Source organism: Podarcis tiliguerta (genome assembly GCF_965153285.1).
Source record: "Podarcis tiliguerta genome assembly, chromosome: 2".
Lineage (NCBI taxonomy): Eukaryota > Metazoa > Chordata > Lepidosauria > Squamata > Lacertidae > Podarcis > Podarcis tiliguerta.
This window is the reverse complement of record NC_139535.1, coordinates 46,678,961-46,700,188: the sequence shown is the minus strand read 5'-3', so window position 1 is coordinate 46,700,188 and position 21,228 is coordinate 46,678,961. Positions and strand designations below refer to the sequence as shown.

At 39.6% G+C, this 21,228-nt stretch overlaps 1 protein-coding gene across 4 annotated transcripts in view; it reads left to right on the top strand.

Annotated features, from left to right (window-relative positions):
• The window catches only part of PPARG (peroxisome proliferator activated receptor gamma), a 61,362-nt gene that overhangs the window by 20,383 nt on the left and 19,751 nt on the right, over positions 1-21,228 (top strand). For 3 of the 4 annotated variants that reach the window (XM_083429185.1, XM_083429186.1, XM_083429187.1), the window contains 3 exons: positions 16,769-16,999; positions 17,715-17,884; positions 18,887-19,025. In XM_083429185.1, coding sequence (XP_083285311.1) covers positions 16,777-16,999; positions 17,715-17,884; positions 18,887-19,025 — 532 coding nt within the window. In that variant the 5' untranslated portion in view covers positions 16,769-16,776. Of the gene's footprint in view, positions 1-12,206; positions 12,787-16,768; positions 17,000-17,714; positions 17,885-18,886; positions 19,026-21,228 lie in introns of those variants that run through there. The other variant, XM_083429184.1, reaches the window with a different exon arrangement.

The window sequence follows — 21,228 nt, the reverse complement described above, 5'->3', positions numbered from 1 at the left end:
CTTATTTTACTGATCCCTTCTTCCCTTGGCCTCAAGTTCCTTGTATGTCTATATCTGCCCCTCATCTCTCACACATTCTGGTTCTCCAAGGCTCAATACTTTAGCTGGGCTAAACTATACTAAATTATACATGTTTGCATACTTTGTAAAATGTTCAGAATTGCAAGCTTCAGTTGCCTTTTCTGAAAGCATCTCATACCAAGGGCACTCTGAAAACCTAATTAAGATTGCAGTCCTATACACGCTTACCTGAGGGTAAGTCACACTGGACACATTGCAAAGTCCACCTTATCATTTAAAAGTTGGACTTTCCCATGTGAAGGGCCAAGACAGAGTGATTGTCTGAATTTCCTATTTCAAGGTCAACTGAAAAGTTCCAAAAAAGGACTGCCCTTGCTGAAAACCATATGCTTCATGGAAATCATGTGAGAGCTCTTACATTTGCCTTATTTCACAAAGGACAGGAACGACAGGATGTGGGATGCTGCTGCCTCTAAGGACCCATCTTGGATATAAAATGGTTCCAGTTGGAGAGTTGTATATGGAAGGAATGCAGGAAGTGTACTATTCCTGGTCTTCTGCTTTTACTTTCCAGTTGCAGTCGGGATCACCCATGGATCCATCCAGAGTTTATTTTAGGGCATCTTCTCAAGTGTAGATAGCATATCCTACAAGCTTTTCAAACAAAGAGTTTTGAGTGGGGCTTTCAATAACAGCCTAAGCTATTCCCCTGCTTCCTGCGCTCTTTGTCATTGCTCTTTAGGATGTCAGATGCTGATTCAGGGGTTGTAATTTTTTTGGTCTGTTGAGGAGCCAAACAGCACAGTCACTCCGTTACGTAATACGCCCCCACTAGAACCACATGACAATTAGCAGCAGTACCAGGCATGCTTCAGGGGTAACAAAAAGTCAGAGTGAGAATTTCATAGTTCCTCATGTAGTTCTTCCTTCAGGGGGGAAAATGATGGCAGTGTATTTTTAGATTGCAGAAATCTTGCCCCATAAGTGAAAATAGACCTTACATCTTCCAGATCTTCTGCCTATATGATATAGGGCCGCACAATGTTCTGGTAAAATGATAGCCAAGCAAATACTACATCAACACCTCCCCTCCATGAGCAGCTTACTTTGTATGCTTCCCAAAGCAGGCTGAGGTGAACAATTTTGAGTTTCACACAGAAGCAGTGGACCTGTCCCAGTGTAAAAGTTCATATGGAATAAATGCCTTACAGAAGTGTGCTTTGCGGCATTCTCAAAATACTCTGTGTCTGTGCTGCTTAAAGTATATACTACAAAACTTGTTAAACAAAACTGACACGTGTCAAAATGAGATGTTTCAGCTTTAAGTGGGAAACCACAAAATAATATGTACATGGAACTAAATTCTACCCTTTTTCTTCCTTCCTTCCTTACTTATACTAAGCAGGTGTTACAGTATAATTTATGTTAAAAAAAACCAAGCTCCATTCAAATTACTGATCCTACTCCTCCAAAGCCTTGACTTTCGGCATGTTAGACAAAAAGGGCACAGAAACAGAGACTTCCTCCTTTTGTGCTTTTCAAAGAAAATACATGGACTTTTGCCCTTTGCATATTTTGTAAGAATTCTGGGCAAGGAGATGACTCAGTGTCTTGGTAGCAGAACATATAACCTTTAAGTTCAAAAGCCATGCGTTTACATCCTGAAATATGCATAGGTTGAAATCTTCAAGTCTCTTTATTATATCATCCTTTAAGAAGATTTTCCCTGTACATGACAATATTTTGAAATCCCATTCCCCAATGTTAAATTTCCAGTGTATAGACTTCATTAAATAATTCCTAACAGAAATATCTACCTCACTGTTATATTTTTTAGCGTGGCTGAAGAGCAAGCTCACATGACCAATCAACTTGGATTGTCATCCAAGGCTTCATCCAGTTGTGCTACAATTACAAATACAGAATTACCACTAAGGAAGAACAGGATTTGCAGCCAAAATTACACCACAGGAAGCTTTAGAAAGCAAAGGATGTTTAGGTACAATCAGCTCTGCCTGTTGAGAAGTCAGTGACGGTTTTGATCAAAACCTAAATCTTTCAGCAGTTAATCATGAATTTAATTTTATTGATAATGAATTAAGAATAAATAAATAATATGCGTCACTTTTTCCACAGTAGGCTGTGCACAAAGCAGTTCACAAGAAACATCATCTTGTTAGTAAAATACAACACTACATTTGGGGAGGGGACTACAATTTGTTATAAAACTTTTTAACACATTAAGAGCATAAGAAGATCCCTATTGGCTGGATCATGCCATGGCTCCATCTAGTCTGGTTTCCTCTTTACCACAGTGACCAGCCAGGTGTCTATAGTCCACAAACAGAAAACCTGCATGATTGTGAGCAGGGCAGTACACTATAGACTGCATAGTGGCTTGCACTATAGCCTTTCTACATTTTTGCAAACCTACAAATAAGTATCTCAGGAACAGCTTCCTAATCCGTTACAGGCTTCACTTACTAAATTTATACAGGACCACCCCAATAACATGGCTTTGGGGGTGGCTCACAATGATATAATGCAGTTAAAGCACAGTCATAAAACAAGATATATAACACAATAACGACTTCAAGCCTATAATTTCCAATGGAGAAAATAAACCAAATGACTAAAAAGAAGTCATAACATCTAAACCAAATTGGGGGTGGGTGGGTGCTGATTTACTCAGTAGAGTGTCGAATTCAGAGAAGCCTGGGTTTAAATCCACAATGAGACATGAAATTCACCTGTGATCATCTCTCCGCCTAACCATCTTCACAAGGATGCTGTGAGGGTGGAAGGTTCTGTGTGTCATTCTGAGATCTTTGGAGGAAGGGTAAGATAAAAATGTAAGAATGTTTGAATGGCAGGTGGTAGCAGGCAGAGTGATCTGTGTCACAAGTAGTTAGTTCTTCTACAAGTGGGAAACATTGATCTCCCCCTGATTTAATCATGATGTTAAAACCTGCATATATAATGCAAAACTGAGCTTAATTGCATGCCCTGAATTAAAGAAAGAGAGAAATATTGTAATTCTTCTTAGAAAAGGAGCTAAATTACACCTGGTTCGACATTAGTATAGAATCATGATGTTAAAACCTGCATATATAATGCAAAACTGAGCTTAATTGCATGCCCTGAATTAAAGAAAGAGAGAAATATTGTAATTCTTCTTAGAAAAGGAGCTAAATTACACCTGGTTCGACATTAGTATAGAATTTGCAAAGCTTCGAGAGTTCCCATTTTAAGCTGAGACGGTAGAACAAGAGACTCTTAATCTCAGGGTTGTGAGTTCAAATCTCTCATTTGGGGGGAAAGATTATTGCATTGCAGGGATTCAGCTAGATGACTTTTGTGGTCTCTTCCAACAATTCTATGATCCTCAGTGCTTATGCATTCACAGTTAGTGGAGTGCTTTATCTACACCCATTTGTGTATATAGCTACCAACTGAGGTTAAAACTATTCATTTGATGAAGTTTGTCCATGGAAGTTTGTGCTATACTGAATGTCTTGGAACTCTCTCATTTTCACTCTGTTACACAAGAGCAACATCATTTTAGTTTAGACTCACCGCAGTGGAAGTAGATGAATCTCTCTCCCTCTCCCACATATGCAAACAAGGTACAATAAACACAAGGTGATTTCTGCCCATGTGCATGTTAATACAAGTTGGCATTTGTAACAAGGGATTTGTTTGGTTCAAAAGTGCAGTTGCATGAAATGGCTTTGGTTCATCAACAAAAAGTGGCTAGTTTGTTTTTCTTGAGATTGTGCAGGTGAGAAAATAAAGGCTTGTTAAGGGGAAGTCTTATCCTTCTATGCACTCTGCTAGCACAAGCTTTCATGTCAGTTGTACAGGTTCCTCATGGACTTCTGGGTGAAAGCTGACAGGTGTTGGGTAGATGCCAGTTCAGAATGATACATTCAGGGATGGTTTCACAAAAGGGGAGAAGCTGGAATTAGACACACAGAAATTGAGAAGAGTCAATCAAAAAGATGAAGGTGACATAGGAAATATTGCTCATATTATCAGAAACCCAGCTCCCCAGTGAAAATTAATGCCCTTTTTTACTCTTTCTCAGTTGCTTTGCAGTACTGTAGCTTTAGTTTTAGCAGACATTAAACTAATGTATACAAGTTAACCACATAAACTTAGTATCATAGATATTTCTGAAACAGTGTTAAGAACCCTAAAGTACTGTTCCATGGTGCAGCAATATTTTCAGTTTGGACATCTCTAATATGCAATTGGCATATTTAAATAATAGAAATGAAAAGTTATTAATTCTGCTTTAGCACTCTTACCTGTGAAATAAACCCATTTATCTGAGTTCTTCTAAGGTAAAGGTATACTCATTAGAAAAGCAGATCTTCAGTTTATGGAAACATGAATAAAGAAAAATAGATGACTTCCCAAAAGTATACTTCAGGTGAAATGCTAATGAGAATAAATCCTAAAGAATAAATCTTATGAAACACAGTAGGATGAACTTTGTGGTTTAGCTCTCTTCAGACAACCCACAAGATGCAACCAAGGCTTGTCATATGGCTTCCAGCTTGTGGTTTATCTAGGAGAGCTAAACCATGAGCCCAGGTTTGAAAGTCATGCTAAGCCAAAGCATGACTTAGGTCAGCAGAAGAGCAGAGTGGTTGTGATCTCTTCTGCGAGAGCCCACACATTTGATCCTTCCCACTCTGCCATGATTCGGCTAGCTGGTATGAGTTTTGTAATCATAAAAACTGACCTCTTAGCGAAAACCTTTGCTCCAGCTGGCAAAGATCAGGAACTAATTGTGTCAAGCTACTAAATATGGAACTAGGTCTCCTTCTGGCACATTAATGACACATTAATGGCACAATTTCAAGGGAAATACTTTAAAAAAAAAATAAGTAAGACATACTGTTAAACTCCACTCTTCCCCTTCCCCTTTGACATTGGCACTAAGCCAAGCTGAGTGAGAGATGCTTGAAATGCAAGATCACCTCTCCCCACCTGTGCAGTCTCACTGATGTTAGAATTAGGCACTCCACGTGTGTGGGCAGCACACAGACAACAAATATGGCTGCCACAAGTTTGGGCCTACATTAAAACTTAGCTGATCATAGTATGGCTTTGCTCCAAAGAGTACATATTAGGACTTGAAATTTGACTTTTGGCTTCTTTACACATTATGTTTTTAGGCATACACAAAAATGTTTTCAATGTATCTAATATGTCAAATGGTGAATGTGACAAAACAGGCATTGTGAAAATATGTGCATTATACTTGTACAATTGTCAGGGAGCTAGGTTTAGCCAGAGCTTCCTTGGAAGCGTACGTTCAGTGTCAGACAAATGTTTGCTGATATGTAATGTGTGAAACAACTATTTCTTGGGGATTAAAAAAAATTCTGTATGTCTGGAGATGCAGGCACCTGGAACTTTAACACTAGCATAGCTATAGCATTTTTCCAGATCTAACTTGCACACCTGCTATTAGCCAAATTTTAATAGACCTGGGAGATCTGGTCAGAGATCTGTATTACCTAATTTAGTTCGGCCCTAAGTAGGCATGATGGGTAACTTGTGATCTTCTTGAGTAGCCACAAGCCAATTATAGCCTAAAGTAAAGTCATAAAGGCTGCTGTTGTGCCATCATAAACAAATAAAATCTTTAAACTTGTTAATTATTGAGTTGAGTTTACCACACCAAATTCCTGAGCTACTTATGTGGAAGCCAGTTCTCTTAAAACTGAATGGGGCCAATCTTCAAATAAAGATAAGGATATTGAAATGATTTGCAGCGCAACCCTAAGCGTGTTTCATCAGGAGTTCAGCTGGTGTATTTAGAACTGGTGGAGTAGTACTTAATATTAATTATCTCAAATTATTTCCCTTGCATGTAGACTGAGTAGCTAACAAAAGTATTACAATGACTGTAGGATACTTTGACATCTGTGCTGTACTTATAAGAGACATGCAGGCCAAAACATGTCCATTGTAAAAAAAAGTCCATAAAGTTTAACACAGAATTACAAAATCAGTAAAACAAACACTTTTACTTGTTTGCCTGCCCACACATACTGTCCAATACAATCCTGTCTGCGTGGAAATAATCCCTGTTGAGTTCAATAGCACTTAAAGGTAAAGGTAAAGGGACCCCTGACCATTAGGTCCTGTCGTGGCCGACTCTGGGGTTACAGCGCTCATTTCGCTTTATTGGCCGAGGGAGCCGGCGTACAGCTTCCAGGTCATGTGGCCAGCATGACTAAGCCACTTCTGGTGAACCAGAGCAGCGCACAGAAACGCTGTTTACCTTCCCGCCAGAGCGGTACCTATTTATCTACTTGCACTGGTGTGCTTTCGAACTGCTAGGTTGGCAGGAGCAGGGACTGAGCAACAGGAGCTCACCCCGTCACAGGGATTTGAACTGCCGACCTTCTGATCGGCAAGTCCTAGGCTCTGTGGTTTAACCCACAACGCCACCCGCATCCCTCAATAGTACTTACTCCCGTGTAAATGAGTATAGGGCTGCAATCTAAATTAGTCCTGTTTGTTTGTTTGTTTGTTTGTTATGTTTATTTACATCTCTTCATCATTCATGTTCCCAAAGTGGGTAATGGTCATTTAAATTCTATAACAAAATCAAAATAAGCAAATTTGCTGTAAAACACAATATAAATAGTCAGCCAGCCTAAAAGGCAATAAAAGAACTTCCTTCTCTTGAGGTTTACAAAAATTGCCGCGCTAGTTACCTCAAGGCAATTCTTGTTTGCTTGAGGCAACTAAGTGGTGACTATTTGCAAGCATGGTTTAACGACGTTTATACCGTAGTGTGGAGATCGTGTGATTGAACCCAGATACTTTAGTGCTATGGAAATCTTATATTTAGTAACACATGCTTGGAATTAACTATGTTTTTAAAAAGTGTAGGCCAGTTTTAAGATTTACTAATTAGCAGTTGTATTTAAACAGAACGTTCAAATGGAATATATCTTTAAGGCTGTAATCCTATGCATACTAATGGGAAAATGGAGTAAGGATTGCAGAGTCACTTGGGAGAAGGACATTGAATTCTGTGGGACTTACTTCTGAGTAGATAAGGATAGGATTGCACTGTAAGAAGCTTTTGGCAGTGGGGTTGTTTTCCTTTTATCACCTTGCTTTTCCAGATGCTGAACTGTAAGTAATAGCATTTTATTTCTTGAAAACAAACTGATCTTAGGTGAGTGATAAGCAGATTTTTACATCTCTGACCACCCATCCAGTACATGCTCAAAGCATCCAAATTCCACATATTTTAAAGCAACATAATAGTGCAATCCCATACATGTCTGCTCAGAAGTAAGTTCCATTGAGCTTAAGTGTTATAGGAGTTCAGTCTTAGCAAAATACATAGGATTTCAAGCTGCCTACCTCTGAGTTGAAGTATGTATTTTCTCTTAACCTCCTCTCTCCAAAATACAGAATTTGGACCATTGTGCATTATTTGAACTTTTTGAGCCCTTGTAAACTTGTAGAAAATGCAAGAATTGTTTTGATATCAAAGAATTCTAAAGTAAGGAGCAGAATGCCAAATCACTGTATAATGTACACCCATAGCAGAATCCACAAAGTTCAGTGAGACTTACTACCCAAGCAATAATGACTAGGATGACATCATGAGTTACTATAAAATTTACACCAGTGAAGTCCATTGGGTAGATTTGAACCTAATTTGCTTCAAAGGTGCTTATGGGGATATAAACTGCGATTCCCCTGTATATGCTGCCCCTGAACTTCTTGAAAGAAGAGCAGGATACCAATAAAGTAAATAAACAGATGAAGTTAATGTGTTTCTTTAAAAAAAATGTGTTCAGCTGCATGTAATGTTTGGAATTGCTTTGTAAAATTAATAAGTGAGCATTTTGTCTCCCTTCAAATGTGTGCTTGTTTCTCTGACGAAGCTTCTTTTACTGATTCAGTTCTGTCTCACACGTGATTAACTTTCGTGATAATGCAGCTGGTCAGATCAAAATGATATGTTCTTACGCATGTTTCCTTTTAAAGCATATATATATATATAAAACATACCTTGGCTGAAAAGAGATTTCCATGTTGACTGCAAAGAAAAGAAAGACCTCCATCTATTTCAAAAGTAAACGAATGTGTTGGCTGTGTGTAGGGAGTACTAGTTAGGACTTGAATGACCTGACTGGCAAATCTTGCGCTTATCTGGCAAATCTTGCGCTTATCTTTGCAATATGTAAATTCTGGGACAAATTTTCCTCTTAAACTGTCTGTGAGGTTGCTGAAGAGCTGAAAAACAGGACGTTATCATTTGGATGGTATGCAGTCAGTTTAGGGTCGATTGCTGCAATATTCCCATAGTTGGTCATCTGGTCCAGCCTGGGGCCTGATCAAAACTTCAAAAGTAAGGAACTCTAATCCAAGACTGCCCCAAAACAAAGGATACATTAGACTTTAAAGGCGCATCAGTGGTCTCTGATTTGTTTCTCCCCTTTGCTGGGCAAAATGGCTTTTCATGGCTTCAACCTGTATCTTCCGGTAGTAAAAGAAGGCTATTGTGAGGCCTCTTCTGAAAAGGGCTTTCCAGGACCCAGCATCTTTCCAGTTTCTGCTCAGTGGCAAATCTCTATCTTGTGAACAATGTGATCAAACTGGTGGTGACTGTTCTCCAAATGTTTTCGGACAATCTTGTAGACACATTTCAACCTCCCTTCTGTTTGGTTCCTGTGGTGGATGATCTGTGCCAAGTAATGGACAGGATGAGCTGGATATTTTGATCTGTAAAAGATGCCCTCTCCCTCTCTTCTTTCTATTGGGGGGGCACATGTAACTTTCAAAGTGCTGAAAAGGTGCTTGGAGTTGGTTGTGGGCTGAATTATGGCTAAGAAACTGAAATTGTGGTCAGACAAGATAAAGGTCAGTAGGTTATCAACCCAAGAAAGTGGTGTTTCTTTTTTTACATATGATGCGAGCAACCGAGAGAGAGGGGAGGGGAAAGGGAGAGGTGGCAGGGAGGTTGGCTCAGTGTAGCCGCATTGGATTGGCTCCGCCACTGTGCCCACACCACACCAACCTCCCTGCCACTTCACCCCTCTTGGTTGTCAGCAGCGACCTCCACATTATGAAGCCGTACTCTGCCAGCCACTACTATGTGCAGTTAAACTATGTGCTGTACTACTGCATGATGGTCCTTCCCATGCTGTTAATGAGCTATTAATGAAACGGGCAGGTTAAAAACCCATGTGCTGTTTCTTCCCCCAAAAATATTTTTAGTAAATAGTGTTTTGCCAGTCCTTTAGGTCAAGCATCCTTAATTTGTGAGTGTGATCCATCAAGCCAAACACAACCCACCAGTCCTGTACAGGCCCAGGGCTGTTGGAGAAACAGAACAATTATTTAGTCCAAAACAGATAAACATGCACTCACTAACACCCAGTTCCAGGACAAGGTTTTCAGAAGGCAATGTCAAGTTGACAGAGGGGGGAAAATATTTAGCCAACTAACGCAGAAAAGGCACTGTGCTACATATGGCTCATCGCTACTTGTACTTCAAAAGTACAACAGGTAAGAGGATGGCTGAAGATTGTAGTCAGGGACTTGCAGTGGAATGCTAAGCCTACTGATTAATATAGGCTATGCTTTTAATGTCAAGGTCTCAGAGTGAAGCATAAGTCAATCAATGGGACTTTCTTCCGGGTAAACATGGTGGGGATCTGCAGAACTATAAACACGCACATGAGTTGTGTCATATGAATCTATTATAATTAAGATGAAGGAAGTACTGCAAAAAAACCCATTAAAATTCACTTGTCACTTTTATACTGTTAATTTTGATTGCTACCTGCAATTTGATCTTTAGTGAACTTTGACGGTGAACTCCTTTTCCTGTTTAAGGGCATAACTGAATGGGGTCAGATGTGTTCTGAGTTCACTGCTTATGCTCCCTCTGCTGACTCCGCAGCAGCACAGCAAAACAGCAATGGATAGGAAGAAAGTCAGGGAGAAACGGTGCAAAACAGGTTGACCAGACTTAAACAACAACACAGCACAAGGCAGACTATGCATACGTAATAGTCCATGCTAGCTGGTGGAACTGAAAGGAGTATACAATGCCCTGTTTTCCAAGCTGATTTTAAATACATACATACATACATACATACATACATACATACATTCTATATTCTGACCAAATGACAATTACATGATATTTACATTACTATAACATGGTATTAACTTTACTATATGAATTTTGAGTCTATGAAGATAGTAAATATATTTGCAGCATGCTATTGGCCTGCTGTGTGTAAGGGCAGATATGTGCATAGGCTGTCTGCTACTAGCACTGCAAAATGGAAACTAGCACAGTACTGGCCTGCAGCTAGCACAGATGTGAAGCGGAAAGCCAGATTCAGCCTCTCTCCCGATTCACCATCCCCAGGGCTATCCCTTATGTCACCATGGCCTTCCTGGTGCTGATCAAATGGTTTTTAAAAACCAGTTTGTATGTCATTGTCATAATAAAAATCAACATAAAACCATATACCCTTCCTTATTATTTTTTTCTCTCTTTTTGCCTAGTTGTATCTCTAGGAATTTCCTTTTTGTAACTTTTAGGGATTTCCTTTTTGTAACTTTTCCTTTACTGGTTTTGTAAAAACAAGTATTAAATCAGGATGTTGTGTCTGCTTCTTTGTAACAGGTCTAGGGACAACATTCTGTACAGTATTTTCATCTGTTTGTTGGGAGGAAATGTCTAGAATGCAGTGCAGCAAGCCATTCAGGTTAACAGAGAGTAAGCATGGTTTATAGGGTAATTTGTGAACAGGGATTGAGCGAGGGGTGGATAGGTTGGTACCATAGTGATTTCTTAGGCATGATTATTTTATTTATTTAATATATTTATAAATCACCTTTTTCCTAGGCTAATTCACAACAAGTGAATTTGATCAGGCTAATTCACAACAAATATATAGACGTCACAATGCAAACTGTTGTGAAGGGGAAAGTGTGTCTTTTCCCCCTCCTAAAGCTCCTTGTGAGAGAACTTTAAAAGTTCATGGCCAGTATGCCCTGATCCTAATCCTACAATTCAGGACACTAGAAATTCTATGTGAACTATAATATTAGAAACAACACTGGGGATGAAAGCTGACAACTCATCCAAGCAAATGTCAAATATCTTCATTAGGTTTTTGTGTATGTGTGCAAATATTAATTGTTCCTATAGAACACTTTTAACTGCTTCTCTGTTACTATGCTCATCCCTATAAACCGCTAAGAATTTTGTTGTTTACTACGTATCTGTTTTTCTTCATTCTTCACTTATTTAACAACATTTACATACCGCCTGAATGTAGGAAAATTGATTGTAAGCTGTTTATAAAACCTCTAAGTGGTTTATGGAAATTTTAGGGTGTGTGCTCATCTTAAACTGTCTCTGTACATTCAGTGACTGAATACTTTTGCAAGACAATTTCTATTACCCTTTGGCAGTTGGAGGGGGAAAAGACCCTTCAGATTATTAGAAACCAGGACTGCAATTTCAGGAGCCAGTATTATTATTGTTGTTTATTTAAGTTCTAATCCTGTATGGAGCCAAATAATTGTTTAAAAATATTGGGTGGCATCTAATTTTTAGAGAACCAGGTGCCTGAAACTTTTCGGAAGAAATTAGTTTTTCACACCCATTATCTATATCTCCAGTTAAGTCTCCATTTCTACATTGTGTTAATCATTTGTTACATTTTATCTAGCCAGCTACTAGTTTTGATGTTCCTTCATCTATTTCCATATAGGCTTTTGGATGATTAGCAAGCATAATAAGTGTTGCTTTAGTGCATTGCTGAATAAAGCCTGCAGTGTTTTCAAAGAACAAGGTGTTCCTTTTTATTTTGATATAATGCTGTGCTCAGTAAATTACTTGCAGTAATTTCTAGTCATATAATTGCTGCAGGCACCTAGATGATCCCATTATGATATAGTCCACGTTCCAAGTATATTATACATTTTAAATAAATACACATTCTAATTTTATTTCTAGATAATTTCCAGATTTTTTTCTGATATGTGTCTGTATTATTGACACCTTAGTTCGTTTGCACTATTGCAGCTACCTACTGTGCCATAGTGCCATCATGTTTAATGACACTGGACTGCTTGACTAGCTGTACTCATTTCTACTGCATTGCATTTTCTGGCACAAGGAGGCTGCAAACCTTTGGCCATAATTTTGGTATCGGACAGAATTTTCTCACTGAATACTTGAAACGTGGCCAAAAGGATGTGGTGGTCCAGATTACTTTCCATCCATCATCACAGATAATTGTTTGTTTCTCAGATTGTGGTCTGAGAATGTTAAACCTATAGCTTAAAGTCCCAGTCAACAATTAATTTTAGACAGTAGCTATATTTTGAACTGATTGAGATCTGGGGGGCCAGCAGCAATGGTTCCACCCACCAACGTGCTCCCAGTGAAGTAGAGTTAAGGGCAAAGAAGGGCTCTTGAACTGATTCCTCCTTTGTGTGATTAAGAAGTTTAGAAATGCTTATGGGTGGGTGAGTGAGTGAGTGAGTGAGTGAGTGAATGTCTTACCTCAAGATTCCATAAATGTCCTACTTCAAGCAAACACCTGACCACAATGGCAAATCTCTGTGGCATTTGGACAAGCTGTGTTGCATCAATATGGGACTCTTGCAATGGACGAGAAGAAAAGTGTGGTTGTGATGGAGCAGCAGATGACGGATCCCAACATGGATGGCTTCTGGGATGCAGTAAATCAAACAGTAGTGCTTTGATGTTTGTGGACAAGGTGGCAGTGCAGCTCACAGGCTTCCATCCCCATCTTCCCACAAAGTTAAACTGACTTTATTTCATGGCTTTTCCTCAAGGAGTTTTGTGAAGATATTGAAAATTCTCAGCTAAAGAAGTCCGCTTCATGGAACTACATAATTTCTAGGCTCTAAAGAGATGGGGAGTGGCTGTAAAATCACTTTAAGTTACTACTTTGCAAGGAATCCTTTCACCCCTCCTGCTTCTTTGAGCTCCTACTCCAGTTTTGCTTTAGAATGTTCTACAATTAGTCAAGCTATCTTTGCTGAACAAGAGTACCACCAGTCAAAACTTTTGACTCAAAAGTATAACCTATACCAGGCATAGGCAAACTCAGCCCTCCAGATGTTTTGAGACTACAGCTCCCATCATCCCTGACCACTGGTCCTGTTAGCTAGGGATGATGGGAGTTGTAGTCCCAAAACATCTGGAGGGCCAAGTTTGCCTGACCTATACATTCAGTACTTTTACCCGAATAAAGTGTGTTGTAATCGCTTTTTAAAAGCAAAACAACAGTATTTTTCCAACTTTCTCCTAGACATGTTTACTCAGAAGAAAATCCCATTGGTTTCAGGGGAGTTTATTTCCAAAGTCATATGCTTAGGATTGCAAACTGAAAGGCATGCCCAGACTCACCCAGGTCACAGAGGACATCTGCTGCCTTAGCAGTGGCACCAGCTACTGTGAAATGTTTGCATATGTCACAGAGGAAGTTAAAAGTTGACACAAGCCTCTCCTCCTTATTCTTATAACGTTATAGATGATAAAATATTGCTGTCTTTCTCGCCAAAAGCCGCTTAGAAAAAGACATAGTGGTGTTAGCTGGTTCAAAGTAAACAGAGTCAGACAGGTTTTTATTACATAAAGGTGTAAAGTCCACACATGCCAACAGGTCCCAAGTTCAAATGAAATACTCAAGCTAAGTAAGCCTCTCTTTTTTACTTCTTTTACTCTTTTTTTACAAGATTAGTTCTAATCTTGGGTATTTTGTGGTTCTAATTCAGCTTCCCCCAGGCTGGTGCCCTCCAGATGGGCTCCAACTCACCTCATCCCTAGACATTATCCATGATAGCTGGGGCTGACAGCAACATCTGGAAGGCACCAGGTATGGATAGGTTGTTCGATTTAAGCAGTAGCCTATATGAGTAGCCTCTATGGGAGGGGGAAACTACCACCACAACCCCAGGGAGCATAGGACCCAACTCCTAGGGGTTGAGATCCCTTGCCCCCCCCCAATAAAATATTTGAGGGGGCGGGCCCCTGATGTTGATGGGTATTGCCATTCAATTGGTATGTGTGATTGATTATGTGAGGTGGGGCTTTCCTGGGTCCCCTGATATTTTATTCAAGTTGGCAACCCTGCCAGGGAGGTTTGCCTGGGGTCTTCATAGTTTTAGGCGCCAGGCAAAAGCGTTCCTCTTCAACTAGGCTGATTAATATTCTGCAGCCTTTTAAATGTTTCTGTGAGGAGTGGGGTGTTATTGTTTTGTTGTTTTGGTTTAATTATTTACCTGTGTTTTATCTTGCATTTTATTCTGTAAACCGCCCGGAGATCTTTTGATGAAGGGATGTATATGCATTTAATAATGATAATGGTGTTACAGTGGTAAAGTGTTATGTTCAGAAAACCATCTAGGTGGTCTCAGCCTGGACCCTTTTCAATGTTATACAGTGGTACCTCAGGTTACATACGCTTCAGGTTACATACGCTTCAGGTTGCAGACTCCACTAACCCAGAAATAGTGCTTCAGGTTAAGAACTTTGCTTCAGGATGAGAACAGAAATCATGCTCTGGCGGCGCAGCAGCAGCAGCAGCAGGAGGCCCCATTAGCTAAAGTGGTGCTTCAGGTTAAGAACAGTTTCAGGTTAAGTACGGACCTCCGGAACGAATTAAGTACTTAAACCTAAGGGACCACTGTATATTTATTCTGGACTACATTGCAGACTTCTTGTAAGCGTTCCTGAGAAGAAGTACTTAAGCTGCCATTCTAACCCCACTGATGTGGAAGTAAGCCCCAGTGAATTCAGTAGGACTTATGTCTAAGTAGAGATAGTAAGGATTGCGTGGTAAATGTGCTTGAAATGCACTATATCAGGTGTGGGGAACTGTTGAGCCTCCTGATGTATCTGAATTGCAATACAGTCATACCTCTGGTTGTGAACGCTTCAGGTTGCGGACCGCACCGAACCCGGAAGTACCGGAATGGGTTACTTCCGGGTTTCAGCACTTGCACATGCGCAGAAACGCAAAATGACGTTATGCGCAGAAGCGCCGAATCGCATCACGCATATGCGCAGATGCGGCGCTGCAGGTTGCGAACGCTGCGGGTTGCGAACGTGCCTCCTACGTAGATCATGTTCGCAACCTGAGGTATGACTGTAGTTCAGAAGCTTCCGGAGGACCAAAGTTTCTCCACACCTTCACTATATAAATGCTTGCTTTTATTATTGTTAAGTAGGACGCAGTGTAACCATTTCCTTTTGCAATTCCCTGATTATTTTATTTTATTTTTCATCAAGGTTTGGTATTCTTCCAGATTTACTGTGTCAATTTGGAGATTCTCTTGCTAGGTGGCTAGAAAAAATATGAGTCTTTTATCATGCCAGTAGTGAAACATATGAGGCAGCCTTATACTGAGACAGAGTATTTGCTCATCTAGCCCAGCATGGTATTCTGTGATGAGGTGCCTCATCACTGTCTCAGGCAGGCAGGGGAAGGGGGATTTCCAGCCCTGCTACCAGAGTTAAAAAAGATATTATACAGCAGATAAATTAAAACCATCCAAGTCAGAATAAAAACCAGAGATAATAAAAATAAGTTCTCCTAACCAGTCCTATTTTGAGGCATGGACTTTTTGCAAAAGTACATTTTGTTTTTAAAGAACAGCAATATATCACTCAGATACTCACATTTTATTCAATGGAATGATGCATCAAGTTTCCCTCAGGGTTTCTATGCCTCTTACTTTTTGAGCTTGCGAAAACCGAAGTTGTGTTTTGGCCTTGCTATGTTCTCTGTTTTTGGTTAGCTGTGGATTGGCAATTTTCAGGGCACAAATGTTGGCTGGGATCCAAAGAACAACTGCTTATTATGTCCTATGTATGCTTTTGACTTGTTTCTTAAACAGTGCTCTCTTACCCAAGCTGCGTGGTAAACTTGCCTTTGCAAATGTAGGTAGTTTCAAAAGCCATTACGCATCTGGCATGGTCATCTGTTGTTTGTTTGTTTGTGTGTGTGCATGCATGCGTGCGCGTGCCAAAGTATCTCTCTTTGGAACATGGACTTTCTATTTTGATTTCATCTATTTATCTGTTAGGGGTGGGGAAGAAATTTAGTTATGTTTGCATTCAAAAGGGAACCTAATTAATCCACACTTTCTGAAGCAATATGCAAACTGAAAAACAGTCATCCTTTGAAATTTGCATGTCTTCAAATTTTGCAATGCAGATCACCTACCAAGTAACATCAACAAAAGCGCATATGCTAGAGTAAAGTATGCATCAAAATCTATATATTACTGAAAATACTATCAAGCGGGCTGGACTAGATGATCCTCAGGATCCCTTCCAACTCTGATTCTATTATTCTAACGTACTATATTAGAGGAAATTGCTTTGCAGAAATGTATATGTTAGGCAAACCTGCATACCAATATGTGTATATTAGTAGAAATTCGCTGATGAATTTTCAGGAGTACTTCTGATATGCAAATGCAGAGACTGGACTTTAAAACTGAAAACATTAGAAACTGAAATTGATGTATCCATCCATCCCTACTTTCTGTGCATCCATTTTGCTCATCTTCTTTTTACTACTACTGTTTTCCCACTACATTGATTTTATGTTGGCCATGTTTAATTAAGGAACTATATTCATGTAGTCCCACCCCAAAAAATCTCTCATTCATCTCTCTTTTGTTTCAGGGTTTACAATGGTTGATACAGAAATGCCGTTTTGGCCCATGAACTTTGGAATTAGCCCAGTGGACTTCTCTGGGATGGATGAACACTCGCATTCCTTTGATATAAAGCCTTTCACTACAGTTGATTTTTCAAGCCTTTCTTCACAACATTATGAAGACCTTCCTCCTCTCACAAGAACTGATCAGATGGCTGTTGACTATAAATATGACGTGAAGTTTCAAGAATGCCAGAGTATGTCAGATTTCAAATGTTTGGTTCCTTTTAGCCATTGGGAAGGGTTTATGGATCTTTCCTTTTCAATAGTGTATCTGAAACATAAAGCTCTCCCCTTCTGTTTAAACTAAACATAGTATATAGTCTATTTACATTTTTATATAAATGTATATAACTAGGATGTCTTTATTCTGATCAGGCCTTCAACCCTGTATGTTTACCTCAGTTGAAACCACTGTTTGAATGAGATATCTAGTTCTGGTTTAGAGGCCAACTATGATTTGTGGCAATTAAAAATTTTCCAGGTTGCATGTCACAGCAAACTATGATTACTGCAGCTATACTTTGCTGTACATCTAGGCTGTACAAATTGTCAGCCAAGATGTTTACAATTGGAGTGGAGAGGAGAAGGTATAGGAAGAAGTGGGTGTGTGACTCTGAGGGCGAAACCATGATTTGGTTATGACACCTGACCTGGCCAGTGGTTTGTCCAAGGCACACCGCTGAGTTAATGACTGAAATGATATTGGCCTCACACATTCCCAGCTCATAGTTCAGACTGTTGACCTAATACCTTCTCGATAGCCCTTTGCTAGATGTGGGTGGTTCATAGGTACATTTAATTTATTGATTGCTAATTGCAACTAGATAGATCTGTTGCCAGTTTTGCTTATGTTAACAAACATTTCAAGATTACAGTTAATTCCCCTTTAAAACTCTTTCTCTTGTTCAGATGAAATCAAGATGGAGCCTCCTTCTCCACCATACTTCTCAGAAAAAGTGCAGATGTACAATAAACCTCATGAAGAGACCTCCAATTCTCTAATGGCGATTGAATGCAGGGTTTGCGGAGACAAAGCGTCTGGATTCCATTACGGAGTGCATGCATGTGAAGGCTGCAAGGTAGGCAGTCTTCAGTAAAATTTGTCCCTTTAAAAACGTTTTCTATCATTTCAAAACATTTATTCCTTTGCCATGATCTGAGATGCGAGTCATCACACAGCTTCTGATGACTGAACAGGACATGGAACTTTCACATATTTTATCTGTTCTAAGCTGATTTCTAAGCTGAAATGCCTTCCATTTCTAGTTGAAATGGAAGCTGAATCATAATATTCTAAGGAGACAAAATGCATCTTCAGGTAGGAGTTCAAGAGAAATAGGAGAGTGTCTCTCATACAGTCAAGGGCCTCCAAATAAACAGAAATCACACTTCTCACAAGACGTCCAAAACTGTTCAAGCTATAACATTTTTTTTTGTCGTACATCGTCTTTCAAATGACAGAAATGCATTTCTTTAAAACAGCGCTGTAAATATTTTTTTAAAAATAGGTATAATTTAACCCAACTTGTTTCTCCAAATTACTATTTAGGATATTATTTTTGCAAAGTTACAATCAATAAAATAAACAATTGTTACACCTAAAGTCAATATTTTTCTACTATCCTACATGTAACAAGTTCGTAACTTGTAGTTGTGTTAATCATAGCTACCTCCAAGCCTGCATGCTTGTGATGGTAATCAGTGCTTTAAAAAAAAAATGTTTAGGGGTCCTACTTATATTGAAATACTGCCAAATACTGAGGCCAAACTTAGATTCACAAAATGTTTAGGGGTATGCATACCCCTGCATTCCCCCAGAGAAAAAACACTGATGGAAACATCCATTGAAACCAAGACAACCTTATTTTAAGTAAATGTATTTTATAAAATACTGCACTCTTCTGTTTGAACTTCTGAGCAATGGGTTGTTGTTTGTAATATGAATAATTTCCCCTTGCATATTGTGGCACAGGTCTCTCCAGAATAAATGGATAGATGTTCATTTTTACAGATAAGGCAGGAAGCAATGGAAGACTCCTTATAACTAATATTTTCTCCCCATTCCTTCATGCCCATTGAAGGGTTTCTTTCGCAGAACAATCCGGCTAAAGTTAATCTATGATCGGTGTGATCTCAACTGTCGCATTCATAAGAAAAGCAGAAATAAATGTCAGTACTGCAGATTCCAGAAATGCCTTGCAGTTGGAATGTCACATAACGGTAAGAATATTGCTTTCGTCGTCTTCTTCCAGTAGTTTGGCATTATGACATATTTTTATGTGTAAACAAGTTGTGTCACCTGCAGTTTCCAAACCATCTTCAAAGGCAGCCCCATGTAAAACACATTGCAGTAATCTAACCTCGAGGTTGCCAGAGCTTAGACAGCAGAGGTTAGGTTATCCCTGTCCAGATAGGGGTGTAGCTGGGCCCACAGCTGAAGCTGATGGAAGGCACGTCACACAGCATTGAAGACATTTGAGCCTCAAGCAACAGTAATGAATCCCGAAGTACCCACAAGCTACGTGTACAAACTTAGGTGTATGGCTGAAAATAAGGAGAGCCCAAGGGCCAACTCACACAGGCGAATAGTTTCTATGTGACCCCACAGATAGAGCTTTGAGTAGGGAAGTGTATGATGTGAAGTGTTGCTCCTAGGATACACGCCCACTGTGGTTACTGGAGCTCTGTTTGAAACCCAGCAATCACAAAAACTGAAGCAGGACCATTAAGTGCTACTTCACACAGCAGCCCAAGCACAAAGTTCCTTCCAGAAAGAAGAAGAAACATGCTCACCAAGCCAAACAGCTGGTTGAGATCTGCATTTGTCAGCGATATGCTGTTATTTATGTGCCGTGCCTGTTGTACACAAGCAATATTTATCATTCTTTAAGTTCCTTAAAGAATCTTTAACACTACTGCTGTTTTCTGTTGTTATTGCATCATGGTATCTCAGGCATACATTTAGAAATAAGTTGTATCCTTCTGTTTCCAAGATAATACATGGAATATAAATGTAAAGGTAAAGGGACCCCGACCATTAGGTCCAGTCGTGACCGACTCTGGGGTTGCGGTGCTCATCTCGCTTTACTGGCTGAGGGAGCCGGCGTACAGCTTCTGGCTCATGTGGCCAGAATGACTAAGCTGCTTCTGGCAAACCAGAGCAGCACACGGAAACGCCATTTACCTTCCCACCGGAGCGGTACCTATTTATCTACTTGCACTTTGACCTGCTTTCAAACTGCTAGGTTGGCAGGAGCAGGGACCGAGCAATGGAAGCTCACCCTGTCATGGGGATTTGAACAGCCAACCTTCTGATCGGCAAGTCCTAGGCTCAGTGGTTTGACCCACAGTGCCACCCGTGTCCACAATGACACCCGCAATATAGAGGTTACTAAAAAAAATGGACAGCACAGGTACCACACATTTGGATAAAAAAATATATACTACATGAGCAGTGGACTATTTGTCATTGGTGCCTCAAATTCTATCACATATAGCTGTAAATTTGAGTATGGAAGTCTGTGGGGGGAAATTGATTTGGGGAGTTGTAGAAAAGTGGTGGGTAGGAAAGGTGGTGGGTAGGAAAGGACTTGAGCATCTTCTCTGCCTCCACCCCCACTATTATGTGTTGAAAATCTTCCGTTCTCACAGTGGGCAGATGCTGCTGAACTACAACTCTCATCATCCCTGACCATTGGCCTAGTTAGCTAAAGTTAATGGGCGTTGGAGACTGACAACATCTGGAAAGATGGTGGTCTTCTACTCCCACCCTTAATGACCACAGTTTTAGATAGCTTAGTCTTTATTGTTGTGTGAGGTCCAAGCCAAGACTTTGTGTGCTGACGCAGGACAGTTTAAAATACATCCTCTCTGTTCTTTAAGGTTATCTTTATAAATTCATGTGAAAATACCTAACATCAGAATCCTTGAGAGAAGAAATTATAATGAAGATTCTGGAGACTTTCCTTGGCAAAGCCAGATGAAAACAGGAATAGAATGTCATAACATAAAGACTTATGTAATTCAAAGAGAAAAGAATTGCAGGCATGACTGGGAAAATATAGTCAGTGTGGTTTTTGTTATTCTCATAATAAAATGCAGTTTGCTGACGCCAAAAGGAAATCTTAATTTGGTATGCTAATACCAACAAACAAATTGTTATGATAAATATTCTCTCAAATATGATTTTGTGCTTTGTTTTTTTAAGGACAAAAACCTTCGCAAATATTTTTGTAGAACTTCTTAGACTTCCACTCTTGTTAAGAAAAGCTTTTAAAAGATAAAACCAAATGACAGTGACTCCCGCTGAAACCTATGCTTCATACTAGGAATCAGAATGAAAAATGTAGCAATTCTTTAAAAGATTTGGCAGTAGTTTTATATCTCCGTCTCCTTGGTATGTTGCACCAATTCTTGCAGCTGT